The sequence below is a fragment of the Lissotriton vulgaris genome, chromosome 1_2 (assembly GCF_964263255.1).
Source record: "Lissotriton vulgaris chromosome 1_2, aLisVul1.2, whole genome shotgun sequence".
Classification (NCBI taxonomy): domain Eukaryota; kingdom Metazoa; phylum Chordata; class Amphibia; order Caudata; family Salamandridae; genus Lissotriton; species Lissotriton vulgaris.
In genome coordinates, this window is record NC_141686.1 from 91,306,057 (window position 1) to 91,328,073 (window position 22,017).

Sequence of the window (22,017 nt, forward strand, 5' to 3'; positions counted from 1 at the left end):
ATTGTTCCCTTCAAACACCGGGTTGGGCTAAGGTTAAGCCCCAGCCTCTTGGTCCCCCAGGCTTATTGGACTTTCCACTCTATAATAAGTCTCTGTATTCTTTGGTTCCCCCCCACCCCTGTTTTCCCACAGATTCAACAGCCCCCAAGTTTTTACCCAGCATATCTTTATCCAAATAGGTTCACTCAGCCCAATGAGTATTGGAATATCCCGCTGAGAAACCTCTATGACCCACTATCAGGGCTGTCGACTAACGACTGACCAGCTTTTTCAACAAGGGATGATGAGTCTAATTCCGATTGTATGGGTGTTGGAGATGTCCTGAGTAACCCATTAAGCACTGTTGAAAGTTTTGAAGACCAACCTCGTTATTGTGTGGAAGGGTGTATGGTTTACTCAGGAGAGCCAGATATATTGGCTATGGTACCCACCTCACTGTCTTCCATGGATGTCACCACTGTGGGCGTAAATCCAGAGCCAATTACCCAGGCTGGGTCAATATGTATGCTAATGGAAGGTACGAACACAGTTGCCCCCGTGCATGAAGAACCCCTTCCCCAGTCCAACGAATCCCACCCTCTAGACGTAACTAAATTGTGTGATCGAGTATGTAAAAAGGGTACTACTTTGGGATGTTGGAACGTTGCGGGAATTGAATCTCGTATATGCACTCCTGATTGGGTTGATTTCATTTGTCAAGGCGATGTTTTGTCTTTTCAGGAGACCTGGGCAACCTCACCAGTGTTTCTTCCAGGTTTCTTGAACTTTAACAAACCAGCCATTAGAGGTCATAGAGGTCGGGCCATGGGTGGCCTCACAATCTGGGTTCGCCAATTTGAAGGTGTGTCTGTTAAGGAAATCTTTATTGACTGTCCAGATATATTAATAGTTAGTATTAAAACAAAAAGTGGGTTGGATATACTGCTGATCAATGTATATGCTAGAGGAATCACGGGTGGCAGAGTTTCAACCACCCTTCTTTGTTTGGATGACTTCCTAAGTTCTACCTTAAAAGCTGGTCATGTGGTTGTTATGGGTGACCTAAATACTTGTTTTGAACCTCTAAGCAAAGATGATGGTTTATTAACTGAAGCAGAGGATCTGACCTGGGGGATCCCTCAACTTGATATACCCCCAATCAATAAGTGGTCCCAAGCAGCCACATATATTAAAGGTCTCTGCCTGAACTGGGGGTTACGTGCCCTTAACGGACGAGTAAGCTCGGACAGGATGGGTAATCACACATTTTTCAATGGTAGACATAGCAGTCGTATTGACTACATCCTAGTAGATATCAAAATGTGGCCTGTGGTATCGGATATGGTAGTTAAGCCACTTCCAGAAAGTGACCACGAACCTCTGATAGCGGAACTGAAGGATTTTAGCTTTACAGGGCCGGTTGAACGACAGCCTAATCCTGTACAGGAGGCGGTCGTACTTACAAATGACATGAGGACGGTTCGTTGGCCAAAAGTTTCTGTGGATGTGGAAGCACGTAAAAAGATCAGAGCCCTGGTCTTCAACTCACTGATAGAAATTGATAAGTGTGAAAATCAGGAAATGATGAACACAAATATCACAGACATTCATGCTAGCTTGTTTTTGTCTTTAAAATCACTGTTTATCAAGTTTGTTGCTAATAAGGGTAGAGGGAAGGTTAGGAAACCCGCTAATTGGTACAACGACGTCTGCCGACAGACCCATGCAGATCTGTTTAAAGATTTAAAATCAAAGAACTCAGCCCTAATCAAAGCAAGTAGGAAGGCTTTCAATGAAGCCAAACGCCATGCCAAAGCCGCTTGGGATGACGAGCGTTGGACATCATTAGCTGAGGCCTGTGGCTCTAGGAACCCACAGCAGTTTTGGCACCTTCTCAGGTGGTGTCAGTCACAGGATGATCGCCCAAGCCCCGCATCCGTTGAACAACAGAAATGGGTGTCCCACTTTGAGGAACAATTTAGATGCCGCAGTAACACGCAAGATTCCATCAGTTGGCCACTATCGCTAGATACACTTGTGTTCTCGGCTAGAGAAGTCGAAACAGTCCTGAAAGCTATCCCTAGGAGAAAAGCGCCTGGTCCCGACTGCATTCCAGCGGACATATTCCAACAGGACCTTGATCTATGGGTACCATACCTAGTGCATTTGGTAAATGCACTGGCCATGGGTGCTAGGGTACCTGATTCCTGGGCTGGTGCAGAAATATTGCCTATTTTTAAGAAGGGTGACCGGTCGGTTCCATCCAACTACCGGCCGATCAGTCTAATTGACGCGGTACAGAAGATCATAACCCGTCTTGTTCTTTCCAGGATTCAGGCATGGATAGAGGAGCACGACATCCTTACTCCTCTTCAAGCTGGGTTTAGACCCCACGTGAGTACCCTGGATCAGGCATTCCGTTTCATGCTTTTGCATTGGAAGACGGTCACCTTGGGCAAAGGCAACCTATACGCGGCCTTCGTGGATTTAAGGTCAGCATTTGACCTTGTCCCGAGGGCCGGGTTATGGAAATGCCTATTAGATATGGGCATGCCCCCCATTTTGGTACGACTCATAGTGAACCTTCATGCTCATACCTTTGCTTTTGTGCGATGGGGTAAACCGGGTAAGGTGACGGAGAATTTTCCAGTGGCCAAAGGTGTCAGGCAAGGTTGTGTGCTGGCACCCACCTTGTTCTCTCTATATATTAATAGAGTTACCAAGTATTACGACAATTTTTCCACGGATGCCCCAAGTTTGGCTGGAATGAAAATCCCCCTGCTCATGTTCGCTGACGATACTCTCTTGATTTCACGAACCAGACAGGGTTTGCAGAAAGCACTGTCGAGGTTCGAGAGTTTCTGCAGCGAACATGAGCTGGAGGTGAACGTGTCCAAAACCAAATTTATGGTTTTAAGAGGGCACAAACAAATAAATGCCAGGGTTTCCATGGGGGATATCCCCCTGGAGCAGACAAAGCATTTCACCTACCTGGGAGTTACCTTTAGTGAGACCTTGAGCTGGTCCCATCAGATCGAGCTCATGACCATGAAGCATCAGCAGTTGGGTGGGGCACTGATTAAGGAACATAAAGGGTAATTTACAAGGACAATGTCCCCGCTTATTAAGATTTATGGCGGTAAGGTTTTATCAGCAGTCCTATATGGAGCAGAACTCTGGGGTGGTAGCAATTTGGACCCGCTAAGACATGCCCAAAATAAATTTTTAAGAATGGCAACAGGTCTGCCACAGTCAACACCACTAATTCCCCTTCTTTACGATTTAGGGTGCCAACCGGTGGAGGACCAAGCAAGACTTCGCCCTCTAACATTCTGGCGTCGTCTATGGACAACGCCGGAACTCCATCACTATGCAAAAGCCTGTTTGGAGGTTAGAAACAGCTTTGGTGCCACAAACATTGGCTGGTTCAGAGACCTTAAGGCCACCCTAATAGCTCTGGGGTATGGTGACCTGTGGTCCTCCCCCGAGTCAACCAATTTCCCTTCAAAAAAGGATTTCAAACAATGTTATTGGGAATGGGTGACACACAACAGGTATTCCAAAATGAGCTCGAGTAGCCTTACTGGTCTGTTCATTGTATACAAGGATACACCCAAGTTGGAAAGGTATTGGGATATTATAACAAAACCCTTGGACCGCAAATTATTTTTTCAATTCAGATGCGGATGACTTCCCCTTGGGGATTTTACCAAAAAGTGGGGAGCCGAAAGGACGGGGCTCTGTCCCAAGTGCCAAGGTATTGGGGAAAGCTTGAATCACTTTTTGTATGTGTGTCCACTATACTCTGCCCCAAGAGCCAAATGGCTTAGGCCGGTATGCAGAAATCTAGGTACCAGCTCGGCTGGGGAAGCAAGTAGAATGTTAAAGACCAACTTGGACCCTTTTATTGTTGTGGGGGTTGCTAAATTTTTGGGGTGGGCCTGGTTGCTTAGAAGCAGGCTCATTAAAAGTAATCTAACGGGGACTTAAAAGATGTGATTGTTTTACATCTAGGCCTGTATTCTGCTGAATTATGGTTGCACTCGAGCGTCTCTGTAAATTTTTGTAAAAATGTACAAGAAGCTGATTAGCTTGTCAATGATTTAATACTTGTTTTAACTGTTTTTATATGTACAAACTGTATTTTATGTCTTTTATGATGAACTAATCGAATAAAGACTTCTTGAACTGAACTGAATGGGCGATCAGTCTAGGAAATAGGTTTGGGATTTTGTCAGGCCTAAATGATTGTGACTGACTTCTGGGGGATCGCAATATGGCATGTACTAGACTATCTGAGAATTGGTCTATAATGGATGATTTGCGGATAGAAGAACGGGTAGAGAGTGATCATAACCCATTAATCCTGACATTTAGGTTATTTGATTTACCAAAATGTGAGGGTCTGTGTGATTGTGTGGAAATAGCCCTCTCAAACAACCATAGACGAATTAGATGGGCAAGCTGTGTGATGAATGTAGAGGGTATTGATGCTATGAGGGATCTGACCGGTCAAGCTATAGTAGAATTAAGGAATAATTCCACTGAGGCAACTGTGTCAAATACTAGTCGGATCCATGACAGCTTTTTTAATCAGTTAAGATCTTTTTTCGTCAAAAAGGTGACCAAAAAACCGAGTAGGCCAGCAAGAAAGGAGGATCAATGGTATGGGAAATCCTGCAGGTTGCATATAGGGCCCTATCAGATGCAGTAAAAACCAAAGACATAGTTAAGATCAAGACCGTCCGAGTCACGTATAAGAAAATACAACTTAAGGCAAAAAGTGACTGGGACAATGAATACTGGAGGGAGCTCCTGAGTGCTAGTAAAGAAAGATCCATGTGCTCCTTTTGGGATATGGTCAAATGGAGTAGTGGGATAAAAAGGGGTGAACCTACCAACTATGTTTCACCAAATGCTTGGGTCTCTCACTATGCGTCCCAGTTTGCCGCTGTGGACGAGGTGGGAAAAGAGAGTGAGGCTCTGTTAAAAGCTATTGAGGGCAAACACTACATTTCCTTTACAAAAGCTGATATCACCAAAACTTTGAACAATATCCCCAAAGCTAGGGCACCAGGCCGGGACTCTGTTCCAGCAGACCTTTTTATGCATGACAAGGACCTTTGGGCCTCTTATATCCATCTGTTAGCTAATGGCATTGCGATGGGCTCACCAATACCTGAGTCCTGGAATGGTGCCGAGATCATTCCAATTTTCAAAAAGGGGGAGTGCTCGGACCCAGGAAATTACAGGCCTATTAGCTTGATCGCTTGCATACAAAAGGTAGTGGCAAGGCTCTTACTGCAGCGTATTCAAGGCTGTATAGAGGAAAAGGATATTCTGTCACCCCTACAGGCAGGGTTTCGTAGTCATACCAGTACCATTGACCAAGTTTTTAGATTTGTTTTATTATATTGGCGTGTAGTGTTACTAGGGGGGGTATGCTTTTTGCAGTTTTCGTTGATCTTAAATCAGCGTTTGATTTGGTGCCTCGCACTAAGCTGTGGGCAGCCTTACAAGAGCAGGGCATCCCACTTGATATTTTGTCACTTCTAATCAGACTGCACGAAAATAATTATTCCCAAGTCCGCTGGAATCAGCAGGGAAGTGTAACTGACAAATTCCCTATTGCCAGGGGGGTTCGTCAAGGGTGTGTACTTGCCCCTACACTCTTCTCACTATACATCAACAGGGTGATCGGCTATTTTGAACAGCAACCAACTGATGCCCCTAAGCTGGATGGCAAGCCGATCCCCCTGTTGATGTTTGCTGATGATACACTATTAATTTCGAAGACACAACAGGGCCTCCAAAAGTCTGTTGGAGTCTTTGAAGTTTTCTGCAAAAACCATGGTCTTGTCATTAATACATCAAAGACAAAATTCATGGTCCTACATAAAAATAAACTCGTCAGAGGGAAGATAGCTATGGATGGGGTTCAATTGGAACAGACCCAAGTATTTAACTATCTGAGCATAACTTTGTCATCCAAATTAGATTGGAAACAGCACACTAACCAGATGGCCACGAAACACGCACAATTGGCAGGAGCACTCACTAAGGAATTTTTTTTATCTCACACGAGGCCAATTACCCAGGTTCTAAAGATTTATGACTTTAGAATTTAGATTAAGTTGGAGCAGCAGTTCTCTATGGGGAGGAACTGTGGGGACTCAGTAATTTGAAAGGGTTTACGGGTGCGAAAAACAAATTTTTGCGTAACATCACAGGCTTACCGGCCTCCACTCCATTGATCCCCCTCCATTACGACCTAGATTCATAGCCTTGAGGATATGGCCAGATATAGATCAGTTGCCTACTGGAGAAGATTATGGGTTACTCCAGAACTCTCCCAGTATGCGCGGGCCTTCCTCGAGGTGAGAGACCTAGATAAGGCTCACAAAATAGTATGGTTGAGGGAGGTAAACCTATTTACAAGGCTATGGGATTATCTTCATTGTGGGATGACCCAGTAGGGAATCCATTTCCACCTAGAAAAATATTTAGAGACCTGTACTGGAACATGCTTGAGGCAAAGAGATTTGGCCGCAGTATTGAACCATCTCTTACGGCTGATTTTCTAGAACTAAAGCATTCTCCGGCCTTAGAGGCATATTGGGATTGGATCACCATCCCAGGGGACAGGAAGAAATATCATCAGCTCAGGGTGGGGACACTACCACTAAACGCTTTTTACCGCAAAATAGCGAGGGGGACAAGGATTGGCTTGTCCCTTCTGTCCTGACCAGCGAGAAGTTATAGGGCACGTTCTTTTTGCCTGTCCTGTATACAAGGCGCCCAGGAGATCCTGGTTAAAACCTATTTGTGTCCAGTTAGGTCTCAAAACGGGCCGTGAGGCAGTCAGGATTTTACGCACTGACAACTCCCAAGCCGTAGTTATAGCCTTAGCTAAATGTCTCCACTGGATCTGGATAATTCGGGCCCGTAAAATGAGCCTACAGTAATTTTTGGCGTAATGATACTTGAAACTGTAAAATGTATATAGTGAGTAATGATCCTTGTGATGAATTTTTGAAATTTTTTAAAAATATTTATGTCTTCTTTTTAATCTAATTTATTTGATTGTAACCCATGGATTTTATGACTGGTGGTTGGCCAATATCAATATTAATAATTGTAAATTGAGAGACGAAGTGATGAATTGTGGATTATACTAGCTGCCAAGGATTATACTAGTTGTCAAGGAAGGGTAATTTTAAAAATACTTTTTCCTCTTCTTCTTTTAAATTGTAAAAATGTTTTTCGAAAATGTTTAAGGTTGTAAATGTCTTTTATGATTGAAAAAAATCGAAATAAAGACTTTTTGATTTGTGAGTAAATGTACAATTATGATGATATTTTATATCATATAGTGAAAGCCATGCTATAGGTTCTAGAAGGGTTTCAACCGTCTGAATTTTAACATATCATGTATTGAAAACATGATCTTGCTTTTCACGTTTTTTTGGCACTTGCACTTTATATAATCAAGCATTGAGAAATAAATATGTCAGAGATGTTCTAATAAGACTTAATTTGAAGGGGAGTTTTGCATTGAATTATAATCGTATCTTGCACTTGCAATTGATTTGTTTACATCATTAATATGTGCAATAGTAAATGCAGTAGAGATTGAGTATTTCAACACTTTACTGTTAACTTTGTTCCAAAGCTTCAACAAATAGTTTTTCAATATGAATAGATTTAACTATATCATTTTGTTCATACATGTTTGTTCCACCCTGTCATTCATGAGCACTATGCTTTAATTGTCTTTCTGATTGTATCTCGCCATTTGGATCTGTTTACAATTTCTTGATTCTATGCTTGATTTATATCACTTTCCACCCATGCGTCCTGTTTCTTAAGGCGCATGGGCTTTTATCGTCCATAAAATGCTCTGCCTACTCCTGACGCGTCATGTGACCAAGCTCCGTTCGCGGAGCGAAACGCGTCAGGGAGGGCACTTGCTCTGACACTTTAAAAATAAACTTTTGCACTGCTGACACTTTCACCGGTGTTATGGCGTCAATGATTTAACATTGAATGGATTGTGGAGAGGAGGTCTGCGCCCGTTCAGGACCGCAGCGAGAAGCGGTCGGGATTCCTTTCATATATATATATATATATATACCAGCCAAGCGAGTCGCTGTAGAACCATGCCGCTTAGCAAAGGCGGGCTTCGGATGGGATAGCGAATCCCATTAACATCCAACCAAAACCCTCTCCAGTATGGAAAAGAAATCCGGGCCACTTGAAAGTGCAAAGGTGTATTTATTCAAAGCTTCCTCGACGCGTTTCGCAGAAAATCTGCTTTTTCACGAGACCGAAACCAACCAGGAAGTGCAAAATATATACAGTCACATGATACAGTCACATGGTATTCGAGTCATACGCATGGAAAACAGACTACCTGTAAGTGCAAGGGCTATGTCCAATGTAAACAAACACTCGTTATGCAGTTGGATGGAATTAAAGAAAAAATATATAACGGTGCACAAATAAGGAAACAGATTAATACTCATGTGACCCCTGGTGCCAAATGAATTGCAAGGATAGGGGGTGCTGTAATGACCTTAATAAGTGCAGGTAAATTCATGTTGGTCAATTCATGAAAACGCCCAAGTGGACGAGAATACTTGATATGCACAGAAGTCCCGTACTGTAGAGCCCCAGTGGGCACAGTAACATGATCGAGTGGTAAGGTCAAATATCTAAAGCACCTGTGCTGACGTGAATTGAATCATTCATCTCAGTGATTGCGCCCCAGTGGGCGAAGGCAGTTCATTCTGAATTTCTCAGTGAAGTCCATTCATACAGTGCACACTCTCCAAGGTTTGTGTTTTGTGGACAGATTCCCAGGCAATTCTGAAAACCAAAAGTGAAAAACATTAAGTGAGTGACTGTACTTGAAGTGATACAAAGTGATACATACTAAGTTAAAAAACGGCAGGTATAAACACAGACAAGTCAACACATTAACCTAAATGCAAACTCAGTTCCTCATGCAAATTGTGGCCGTTAGGTTGAGTTGTCCTGTACTTAATGATCAGTCTAGATTCAAGTCTTCTCATTTCTTTGATGCGGTCACCCCCCCGCTCTCTTAAGGGGACTGTTTCCAGGACACAGAATGATAGCAAGTTCGCATTGCTTTTGTGGTGCATGGCGAAATGCCTGGCAATGGGGTACTGTTTGTCTCCATTTGTTATGGCACGCATGTGTTCCAACACTCTTTTCTTGGCCTGGTGTTTTGAACTGCCAATGTAGTGAAGCTGACATGGGCATTTCAAAGCGTAAATCACGTGGTCTGTGAGGCATGTCACATGTTTCGTGATTTTAAACTTGGTGGTATCTTTTGACAATTGTATTTCTTTTATGTTTTTACTGTTGTGACAGGCCTTACACCTGCCGCAGACGTAAAAACCCTGTACTGGGTTTTTTTGTTTGATAGTCTTAGGTACGAGGGTCGAACATAGAAGGTCTTTCAGAGACTTCGGTCTTCTGAAAGTGAGTTGAGGGTGTTCAGAAATATCTGGAGCCAGATCTTTGTCTAATTTCAGAATACTCCAAAATTTACTGAGTGCTTTCCTTACCCCCTTGGAATCACTGTTGTAATCGGTGATAAATCTACTGGTTACACCTTTGTTGGACTGACTCTTTGGAGTGTGAGGGTTGAGAAGGATAGTCCTATCTTTCTCTTTCGCCTTAGCCAGGGCCCTGGCAATGCACTTCCGACCATAGCCTCGCTCTTTAAACCTTTCACTCATCAAGGTAGCTTCCCTGTTAAAATCTGATTCCTCAGAGCAATTTCGTTTCGCTCTGAGGAATTCTCCCAATGGGATGGAATTGATGAGATTAGTCGGGTGACAGCTTGAGGCGTGCAGTAAGCTGTTCCCCGCTGTGCTTTTACGGAACAGGGTTGTTGTAAGGGTATCGTTCTTAATTTCAACCCTAACGTCTAGGAATTCAATGGTTGTCTGATCGATATTACTGGTAAAACTAAGGTTGAGATTGTTAGAGTTCAAGTCATTGACAAAGTCCATTGCCTCTTGCTGGCTGCCCTTCCATATAACGAAAATGTCGTCTATGTAGCGCAGCCAGCAAACAACCTTAGATAGGAACACCGGGGACTGATAGACCACTTTTTCCTCCCATAGTCCTAAGTACAGACAGGCAAAGCTCGGCGCAAAGCAACTCCCCATCGCTGTGCCATTGTATTCAATGAAACTATCTACCATCAGCTGCTTGGCACAGCGATGGGGAGTTGCTTTGCGCCGAGCTTTGCCTGTCTGTACTTAGGACTATGGGAGGAAAAAGTGGTCTATCAGTCCCCGGTGTTCCTATCTAAGGTTGTTTGCTGGCTGCGCTACATAGACGACATTTTCGTTATATGGAAGGGCAGCCAGCAAGAGGCAATGGACTTTGTCAATGACTTGAACTCTAACAATCTCAACCTTAGTTTTACCAGTAATATCGATCAGACAACCATTGAATTCCTAGACGTTAGGGTTGAAATTAAGAACGATACCCTTACAACAACCCTGTTCCGTAAAAGCACAGCGGGGAACAGCTTACTGCACGCCTCAAGCTGTCACCCGACTAATCTCATCAATTCCATCCCATTGGGAGAATTCCTCAGAGCGAAACGAAATTGCTCTGAGGAATCAGATTTTAACAGGGAAGCTACCTTGATGAGTGAAAGGTTTAAAGAGCGAGGCTATGGTCGGAAGTGCATTGCCAGGGCCCTGGCTAAGGCGAAAGAGAAAGATAGGACTATCCTTCTCAACCCTCACACTCCAAAGAGTCAGTCCAACAAAGGTGTAACCAGTAGATTTATCACCGATTACAACAGTGATTCCAAGGGGGTAAGGAAAGCACTCAGTAAATTTTGGAGTATTCTGAAATTAGACAAAGATCTGGCTCCAGATATTTCTGAACACCCTCAACTCACTTTCAGAAGACCGAAGTCTCTGAAAGACCTTCTATGTTCGACCCTCGTACCTAAGACTATCAAACAAAAAAACCCAGTACAGGGTTTTTACGTCTGCGGCAGGTGTAAGGCCTGTCGCAACAGTAAAAACATAAAAGAAATACAATTGTCAAAAGATACCACCAAGTTTAAAATCACGAAACATGTGACATGCCTCACAGACCACGTGATTTACGCTTTGAAATGCCCATGTCAGCTTCACTACATTGGCAGTTCAAAACACCAGGCCAAGAAAAGAGTGTTGGAACACATGCGTGCCATAACAAATGGAGACAAACAGTACCCCATTGCCAGGCATTTCGCCATGCACCACAAAAGCAATGCGAACTTGCTATCATTCTGTGTCCTGGAAACAGTCCCCTTAAGAGAGCGGGGGGGTGACCGCATCAAAGAAATGAGAAGACTTGAATCTAGACTGATCATTAAGTACAGGACAACTCAACCTAACGGCCACAATTTGCATGAGGAACTGAGTGTGCATTTAGGTTAATGTGTTGACTTGTCTGTGTTTATACCTGCCGTTTTTTAACTTAGTATGTATCACTTTGTATCACTTCAAGTACAGTCACTCACTTAATGTTTTTCACTTTTGGTTTTCAGAATTGCCTGGGAATCTGTCCACAAAACACAAACCTTGGAGAGTGTGCACTGTATGAATGGACTTCACTGAGAAATTCAGAATGAACTGCCTTCGCCCACTGGGGCGCAATCACTGAGATGAATGATTCAATTCACGTCAGCACAGGTGCTTTAGATATTTGACCTTACCACTCGATCATGTTACTGTGCCCTGGGGCTCTACAGTACGGGACTTCTGTGCATATCAAGTATTCTCGTCCACTTGGGCGTTTTCATGAATTGACCAACATGAATTTACCTGCACTTATTAAGGTCATTACAGCACCCCCTATCCTTGCAATTCATTTGGCACCAGGGGTCACATGAGTATTAATCTGTTTCCTTATTTGTGCACCGTTATATATTTTTTCTTTAATTCCATCCAACTGCATAACGAGTGTTTGTTTACATTGGACATAGCCCTTGCACTTACAGGTAGTCTGTTTTCCATGCGTATGACTCGAATACCATGTGACTGTATCATGTGACTGTATATATTTTGCACTTCCTGGTTGGTTTCGGTCTCGTGAAAAAGCAGATTTTCTGCGAAACGCGTCGAGGAAGCTTTGAATAAATACACCTTTGCACTTTCAAGTGGCCCGGATTTCTTTTCCATACTGGAGAGGGTTTTGGTTGGATATATATATATATATATATATATATGCGTGTGTGTGTATATATGTGTGTGTATATATATGTATATATATATGCGTGTGTGTGTGTATATATGCGTGTCTGTGTGTATATATGAGTGTCTGTGTGTATATATATGTGTGTATATATATATGTGTGTGTATATATATATGTGTGTGTATATATATATATATATGTGTGTGTGTGTGTGTATATATGTGTAGATATGTGTGTGTATATATATATACAGACTGACAGACTGTTGTATACTGTCACACGGGTGGGTGGTGAACTTACTTGTTCACGCTACTGTCTACTTGACTTTGACCCCAGGCTCGGTCCGTTGGTCACCTTGGCAATATTACTTGAGTAATCAATTATGGCCCCTGGCCGCTGTGAATTTTCACAGCGGCCAGGGGCCATAATTGATTACAGCCTCAGCTGGCCGATGCAAACAGCAGCAGCACTGTGGGCCAAGCACTATGATGATTGCATTGCTGCTGGCGCAAAACAGTAGCCAGCCGCTGTCAACTTAACTCCCCGCTCTGGCAGCAGGACGTGACGTCCACTTACAGCGCCAGTGGCGGCCAGACAGTGACTTACAATCACGTGACTTCAGGTAGTAGGCTGTCTGACTCAGCTACATTGCGGGAGTCGTCTGATGAGATTTATTATTGCAGAGCAGTGAGTTTGCCAGCAAGCAGCCCATGACTCAGGTCAGCTGCAAGCGCCCCAAGCCGCTGGCGGGAGCACCGCACAAGGCATGGGCGACACTCTGATAGCTGCCACACTACTCAGTTTTAGGCATCGCTTCAGCAGACACATAATGCAGAATGCATCATATGCATGACAGCAGTGGCGGCTGGTGACATTTGAAGTGGTGGACCGTAAAATAAAAATCGTACTGCACCGTAGCGAGCGTGCGTAGCCCTCAACTCCTTGTTCTCATACCGTTATACAGGCATCTTTGTATTGAGTCCCTCCTCCTTGCCCATCTTATTTTTATTGATCTGCACAAAGTACAAAGTCATGTATATGCACAGGTTTTTTATTAATCATGCATAATGAACGTATTATCAATTATTGTCCTCCTTGCCCAATGTTGCTGTATGAGATTGGATATACTGTGCCGGGCACCCCCAATTAGTTGTGCTGGCTAACCTTTATTTTTATTTATTTTAAGCTTTTATCGCGCACAGCTACCCACAGTGGGTTTCCCGGCGCCAGGGATAGACTGTAGAAGAAAGGACGGTGCAGTACCTGACTTGAGGCCACAACCAACTATTGGCTACGCTTAGTGAAAAGTAGAGTCTTCAGAGCCTTACGGAATCGAAGTAGGTTGGTCTCTAGCTTTAATGCCAGAGGGAGGGAGTTCCAATATTTAGGGCCCAAAATAGAAAAGGAGCGGCCTCCCATTTTTGCCAGCTTACATCTTGGCACTGTGAAATTGCCAGTGTCCAATGACCTTAGTGAGCGCAAGGGTCTGTAAGGTTTTACCAACCCTTGAATGTAAGCTGGAGCGCTGCCCTGCTTGGCCTTGAACATATAACAGAGTGCCTTAAATTTAACACGTTCAGGGACGCTCAGCCAATGAAGGTCACGCAAGGCGGCAGCGGCTGAAGTGCGTCTAGGGACGTTCTTTAACAGGCGCGCAGCCGCATTTTGTACAACCTGAAGCACATGTATGGTAGCTTTATCTGCGCCCAGGTAGAGAATATTGCCATAGTCCAGGCGTGATGTTACAAGTGCCTGGACTACGGTTCTGCGAGAGGAGAGGGGGAGCATCCACAAAATCTTGTAAAGCCACCGCAGCGTTGAGAAGCAAATGGCTGCGACCTTAGTAGCCTGTTGCTTCATAGTAAGCCTGTCGTCAATAATGACGCCCAGGTTACGAACTGCAGTGGATGGTGTAGGCCCATTTCACAGTTCAATGGGCCAATGACGGGGGCCCCAGAGATGTTTGTTCCGACCCAGAATGACCACCTCGGTCTTCTCCCCATTCAGCTTGAGACAATTTCTCCGCATCCAGTCGGCCACAAGGATGAGGCCAGACTTGAGTGCGGAGGTATTGTTCTCGTCTCTCCCTGATAGGGAGAAGACTATCTGAGTGTCATCTGCATAGGAGAACAAGGTTAGCCCAGCCTGTTCAACTATGGTCGCCAAGGGTTGAACATAAATATTAAAAAATAAAGGGCTAAGGATTGAACCTTGGGGAACGCCGCGGGTAGATGGACAGATGGTGGAAGCTGCTTTAGGGGAAAACACTTGAAAGGTTCGGTCGCTAAGGAACGACACCACCCAGGTCAATAAGGATGGAATGCGACACGGTGTCGAAAGCTGCGCTCAAATCCAGCAGGATGAGCGCCATGGGGGATTTGTCTCGTATGCCTCTCCCTGGTCATGGCCTCTTAATAAATCTGTGCACACTAGTTTACTTAACGTCAAAACAAACAAATTGCTATGGTCATCGCTTTAATCTTTTCTATTATGTGAACAACCCTTTGGCGTCCCTAGAACCAACATTCAAGCCACCAGACCACTGACAAGATCCAGCACCCCCCACAGCGTGCATGCTATTCTGGACACCGCCGGGTACTTCACAATAAATAATTCAGGACCCTGACCTGTACAAAAGAGTCGCAAATGCGATGTTTTTACTGAGATCATTATAATGAAGGTTGGTTAGCATTGTCCTTGGCGATGGCGAGGCTTTAGGCCTACTCGTGTTTTCACATTTCAATATTTTCCAGGCTTTAATTAAATCAGGTTGCAGCCGGTGGCATCAAGATCAACGCAGCGCAGCCTTCTGCTCTCCGGGTAACGATTGCTACATGCAGGAATGTGTTCGCGTTTCTAGTGAATCCTGACAGTGGTCACCGTCACCGTCAGGACTCACGGGGCCCATTTTGTAGACGAAGGGGGAGGGTTCGGATTCACCTGCTCTGAGACGTCACTGGCATGGCGCTAAAAAGTATTCTCATGCACATTTGGGCTTTTAATTTTAAACCAAATTCTACTACTACCATCACTACGACCTTGTATGCTAATAGAAAATAATTACACGAACATGGAACGTGTGGGTGCTCGCCTGTCTTTTCTGTTTGCTGACTGGCTGCCAAGTTAGTAAATCGTTGTGGCTTTTCTGGGAGAATTGGAGGTGTAATGTGAGGTTGCAAACCTTGTATTATTGAACACGGTGACGGCTATAAACAGCACAGTTGTCGCACTGGATGTCGAAGGTGGTTGAAAGAGAGGCCAAGGCCAAGCTGATTGCCAGACAATTAAATTAATTGACGCCTAAAAATGCTGCTTTTTTTAATAGGGTCCTCTGACAATTGGGTATCTTCTGTCAATTTACTTTTTACTTTGCTTCACTTAATAAGCCTATAAGAATGAAGAACGCACAACAACATTTTACATTGCATGTTTAGCGCTGCCCGACCCTCATCATATCAACTTTTATATTTACCATACCTGCACAGGTCCGGTCGGAAATTCACACGTCCCCGTTCAACAACGCTCCAAAAATAATTCAAGTGAGGGTGGGATGACCGACTCAGACAGACGACTAGGTGAGGCCTCACTCAGACCAGTCTCTGTCCCTCATGCGCACACGAGTCACGATCACGACTCATGACGACCACGAGGACGATGGAGGAAGGGTGACTGGCCGTGGGCCGGCCCGATTTGCCCACCAACTAACAAATGTCCAATCACTGAATGGCTTAACACTAAGCCACTACAGTGATTGGGCATTGCTTGCCCCACCACGTTAGATGCTCCCACCCCCGCGCTGAGACACTAGACTGGGAACAAGAGAACAGAACACACAGTCGTAGTACTGTTACAGAAGAGTACTACTACAGTAGCCAATCCTGACGCTGCTCTCTGTAGAGGAGAGCTGCTCTCTAAAGAGAGCAGCATCAGGATTGGACAGAGCATGAAAAAAACGCCGCTCATTTTTCAAGCACTGGGGTATGTTGCATAGGCAAACCCCGTACTCAGAAGTGCTTGCTTTTTAAAATCCATTGACTTTGCTAGCTGCAGAAAGGCATCCGGGCAAACACCACATGCGCAGTGCACACTGTGACTGTCTGTGCCGGCACCAGCGCCAGTGCGCCACCCAGTGTCAGACAGTGATTAACATCATGAGTGAAGCTTGAAGTTCACACCACGGCCGCAGGGCAATAATTATCGGGCAATTTATTAGAACGGCGCGTTAATATATAAAACTTTTATTAACGCGCCACTCAAATAAATTGCCCGATAATTATTAGTGGGGCAACACCCCACCGCCCAAATGGTAAAACCGCCACTGCGTGACAGTGCATTTCAGTTTGGTAATGCAGAGGACCACACTAAAATGTGTTAGTCTAACGCCTGATGCTTGGTACTTGGCAGGACTGCCATTATGTCTCCCTTCATAAAATGACACCCTTTAAATTGTTATATATAGTCAGCTGTGTGCAGACCTTGGCCAGGCCCTGCTCCCAACTCCCCACTGGATGCCGTGCTCTCAACTCCCCACTCGCGCCCAAAACTCCAGGGCCCAACTGCTTGCTCTGCCAAACTCCCCTTTGCGCATGGCTGAAGATCAAAAGCCATGGGCTGCAGGGAAGAGGGTGCCCGTAGGAGGGTGGGAGCAGAGCTTGGTCCTCCACTCAACCCCACACTGCGCAGGGCCAAATGCAGTGTTTAGGAGGGAGTTGGAGAGTTGGGCATAACATGTGTGTGTGTGTGTGTGTTTGTGTATATATATACTTATATATACATGTGTGTGTGGTTATATATATATATACATATATATATATATATATACACACACACGCACACCCACACACACACATACCCACTGAATAAGCCCTTTGCTTCAGTGATTCTAGGTTACAATCAAGTGTGATCATAACACTGATTTGACTCCACAAACTTCCTCTTCAGCTGGGCACACAGAGGATGTATTGGTAAAGCAAAATATTAAATTGCATAGAACATCTTAAAGATAATATGCATATTGACCCACCTATAATATAAATGTATATATTCTCAAAATAATAACACTGCTTCAATACTGTTTTGATGCTAGTGATACATATTCTGGCTGAACTAGTCCTTCTACCCCACACCACTCTCACAGTAAACCTTGTCTGTTCGACCTCGCTGCCCCTCAGAATTGAAAACCCGAAGAGGAGGTACTTGACAATTCAGTGATCTTGCAACAGTGTCTGGTTCCTCTGTTTCCAAGAACATCAGCAGTGCTTGTTACTAGGATTTCCTAACTGCCCTTTAGTAACAAAGGCCCAACAACTTACCTGACACTACCGATTATTTGTCAGATGTATTGGTTGGTCAGATTTCTCCCAATCTATTTGGACGCTGGAGCAGTAAAATAAGACATAAGTTGTATTGCAGTCGAATCTGAACCATTTATAAAGCTAACTTTGTTCGATGACCATCTTAGTTTACATAAGGTTTGCTACATCTTTTACAGAGAAGAACATGTGTACTTTGACAGATTCAAAAAGTATATATGTGTGTGATATTTGCATAGTGTTAACCAAGCTGAAATGCAACCTCGCAATATGATAGATGTGGAGATCTGATTTGCAGTTCATACATTTGTGCATGCATTTGACACTAAAATTAAAATGAATAATGTTTGAAGTGACCGAATGGCCATGTTTCTATTTTTCTAAGCGGTGGTCCTGTTCGGAGAGCCCATCCGTTGGGAAACCAGCCTGCAGTTAATTACAGATGTCCTCCTGAGTGGGGGGAACCCTGCAGCCTGGCTCTCACCACCACCGTACCCCCACATCCCAGTCTTGGCATGTAACATGGATCTCATGTGGATGGCAGAAGCCAAGATGCCAAGGTAGGAAAAAAAATCAAATGCCAGAGTTTTTGGAAATTTGCAGTGTAGTCAAAATAACTGCGGTGATCTGATCAGTTTTTACCATGACTTAGCCTCCTTTATCCTGAAAGCTCAAATAGGTTTGAGGGAGAAGTAAGGAGCAAACAACAAGTTTGATTTGTGGCGGTGATAGAGATTGACGACACAAACCCTTCACTGAGCTACTTACTATTACAATTATGACCACTGTTATAGTGTAGAAGCACGCAGGACAAAGCAAGGGGGTCAACCTTGTATAATAGAAGTGCCAGACTTGATAGTCTTTGATTTTGAGCTCGTTAAAAGGAAAATCTTTTTTTCTTGATGCATCAGGCATAACCCTAAACCACTTCTTACATGGATAACACTCAAAGCCCACAAAATTCGAACCACACACATCAGTCATTTAATACGAACCTCAAGCCTTCTAGTCCTTACTCATCTGTGCTCCACTACTTGCTAAAGAGCAGCAACCGATGTTGGGAGAAGAACACTACTCTGGTTAAAATGCATGACATCAAAACAGTTCCCCATAGGACACGCTGCAATTCAGTGTTCTTTAACCCTAGGGCCTGATTACGATGGCAGACGGACTTCTGTCCGTCTACCATCGTCCCGGGGATGGGAACCGCCCGCCTATGATGCGGCGGTCCCACAGACGCAATTACGATGCAACCGCCACCATGGCGGTCGCATCTGCTATATTTAACATTTTGGCGGGTGCTGCAGCTAGCAATGTTAAAAATGCACCTTAATCATTTCCCTTCAATATGTGGCAGACACCATGTGGCAGGGAAATGCTATGGTGTGCCCCCCCAGTGCTCTTTCCCCTGGCCCAGAGATTAAGGGGGGCCCGCTACAGGCCCCCAAATCTGTTTTCCGCCTGCCATTTTGTGGTGGGTTGTCCGCCACGAAATGACCGGCGGAAAACGGATATCATAATTCCAAGGCAGTGCCTGACAGGCACGGCTGCCATGCTGGCCAATACAGTAGCTCCGACAGGCGGTCGGAAAATGACCGCCTGTCGGAACTGTGGCAGTCTGTCTTTCCGACCGCCACGTTTCCACCCGCCAGATGACTAATCCCTACGTAAACTTCAGTACGATGGCGGAGGGCCTGCCATCAACAGGCTGTTGGTGGCGGGCCTTACTTCATCGTAATCATGCTCCAAGTACTCACTACGGTGTAGCTGCATGCCTGATATGCACCTTCCCACTGTGTGAAGTGTAAGAAGTGTAATATAAGCACAATTGTAATACAATATAATATAATCTCTTAAAAGAGAGTCTGCTGTTGATCTGCCCGCTAGTAGACTTGGAATGTTTGAAAACAACGCTGCTTGAAAAACCATTTTGAGGACATGCTAAATAAAACTTTATTGGATATTAGATGACATGCAAGAGACTTTGACCACTATATCTCTAACCCAAACTTGTCCAAATTCAGTTATGGCTAGAGGTCATTATCATGTGACCTCCTGTTCATCATAATATGAGAAATGAGTAAGTGGTTTCAGTGCAGTTCCCGGACGTCAAGCCTTCACGGTGCTAAATCAGACCTAATTGGCACTAGTAGTAGGGGTGGGCGGAATTTGCGTAGCCGCGCTATGCAAAGCTCTGCGAAACGGTACAAAATCTCTGCGAGCATGCAAAAGTTCTGCGAACGCGCGGGATTGATTGTTTCGCGCGTTCGCGATGCTGTTTTCCTGTTCACAAACGCTGTTTGCGTGCTCGTGGAGAAATATCTCATGAACACGCATTTTGAAAGCATGAACAAGCGAAAACTCAGCAAAGCCGTGGATCGTGGAATATTTGGCAACTCCGCATTCTCTGCAGAACGCGAAATTACCCAAAATCTGCAAATTCCATAGTTGTGGCTTTTTGTTGTGTCCCTATTCTTGCAAAGCAGAATCGTGGCTTTACCTCTCTTAATTAATGACCTACTATGACCTACAAACTGGATTTTGAAAAGTCATTCTTGCGATATAATTGTCACATTTTGATAGTCTACACGAAAATGGGGTGAAATTGTACCGGAGATGCCGTGTTTCAGCCAATTGGCTCTCCTCTTATGTGGGTATTTGAGAAGAGTGACAAGGGTAGTCTTCACCTTGACATTCAAGGCAACTTTGCAGGAGAAATCTGCTGTGATGCCTGCATTACCACTTCAGCCTTCTATAGGTGTAAAGAATGAAAGAAAATAAACAAGTTCCTTTCTTCCCCATGAAATATGAGGTGATGACTTCTTGGTCTATGATGCCATGTGATTGCCAGAGATTGGTACTAAACTTTAAAAACGTTCTCTCATTCTTTTGATCGGAGCAGGTTTGGACATGGCACCTTTCTCGTCTGCTTGGAAAACATTTACAAGAAGGTGACGGGCCGTGAACTGAAGTATGAAGCCCTTATAGGCAAACCCAGCATTGTTACGTACAGCTACGCCGAGCACCTGATCAGGCAGCAGTCAGAGCAGTATGGATGGCCACTTCCTATTGGAAGACTCTACGCCATTGGGTAAGACATTAGTCAATGTGCAGATAAAGATATTGCAAAGGTGGTGGATCAACGCTGTTTGCACTGTGGGGAGATCCAGGGTACCTTCTTTCACATAACTTGGTCATGCTCTTTGATATACGCTTTCTGGCAATAAGTGCTCATGGTAATATCAGAGGCAATCGCCAAGCATATTAACCTCACCCCTAAAATGGCCCTACTGGGTCTGAGGAATGTGTTGGGGAGTAGGGGGCAAGATGTACAAGGCTCTTTGTTGCTATGGGTTTCTTGGTAGCCAAAAGTGATATTGCCCACCACTGGCGATCAGAAGTTTCACCTGCCATGGATGAATGGACACGTGGCATGGACCACTTTGTCAAAGCGGAGGAGCATTGAATGTCTACAAGGGTTCTTCACAGAAATACCACAAGATGTGGGACCTGTGGTGGACTTATCAAGATCTTAACCTGCAGCGGAGGGCTCTGTGATTTGATCATTTTCTCTCTGCTTGCATTGTAAATATCTGGGAATAATTGTATGCAGTTTTGTGCCGCTGCTGTGCGTTGTTCAATAAAAAGTGTTAAAAAAAAGATATTTGTGTGAAGGGGTAAAAAACACTTTTACTTCAATCTCCGATTGGTCTACTGGCATTGCTCCTGTACAGTGCAAACAGAGTAGGCACTCATGTCTTTATGCTTGAAGATATATCTCCATGCCCACCTGCTGATTCTTGCACACTTGCTGTTCGGATGCTTTACTTTTTTATTCCATGCATGAGGACTGTTATTATGCTTCAGTTTGCAAAACCAACTAACACTAAGGATCTGCATCTCTTGCTAAAAGGCTTTGGAACTACATGGTCTATGAAATGAGCAATGGAAGTACTGCATTCTTCCTTTTATCAGTTGTATTCATGAAACATCTGATGTTAGTGTAAAGGTAATGGGCCATAGAGGGGCTTTTGGTGAGGTAATGCTCTATCTCCATGCCTCTGCCTACGATTTTAATCACATTCATCCAGGTTTCTGAGAGTGTCACTAACAGCTGGTGAATCATAGGGTCAAATTCAAAGTTCTTTGCAACATCCTTAGAGACTGTTGGGTCAAAGCGCTTGGATACTTTAATAAGATGCCTCCACTTTATATACTGGTCATTGTTGCTCTTTGCACCATGACACTGGTACATTTTGTAAGTCAAACAACACAAAAGAACCCTGGGTCTATTGAACTAGAAGAATGCTAATGGGGTGTCCTGTTTAAAGGACAGTTTCCCTCACCCACCCGAAGGGTGAACCTAGTCATAGTGCGGGCTACAATCCCCTCTCTGAAACGGAGGAGTTCTGGGATGTTTTGTTTGTGTCCAAGAGGTATATTAAATACCTTAAGTGCAGTGGGTGTGGTGAGGGTCGTTTAATGAAA

At 44.3% G+C, this 22,017-nt stretch overlaps 1 protein-coding gene across 1 annotated transcript in view; it reads left to right on the plus strand.

The window, feature by feature from the left end:
- Window positions 1-22,017, plus strand: part of HDHD5 (haloacid dehalogenase like hydrolase domain containing 5) — a 147,032-nt gene that overhangs the window by 120,090 nt on the left and 4,925 nt on the right. Inside the window, exons 6-7 of the mRNA XM_086952882.1 lie at window positions 17,915-18,089; window positions 20,432-20,620. Of these exons, the coding sequence (XP_086809008.1) occupies window positions 17,915-18,089; window positions 20,432-20,620 (364 nt within the window). The remainder of the gene's footprint in view (window positions 1-17,914; window positions 18,090-20,431; window positions 20,621-22,017) is intronic.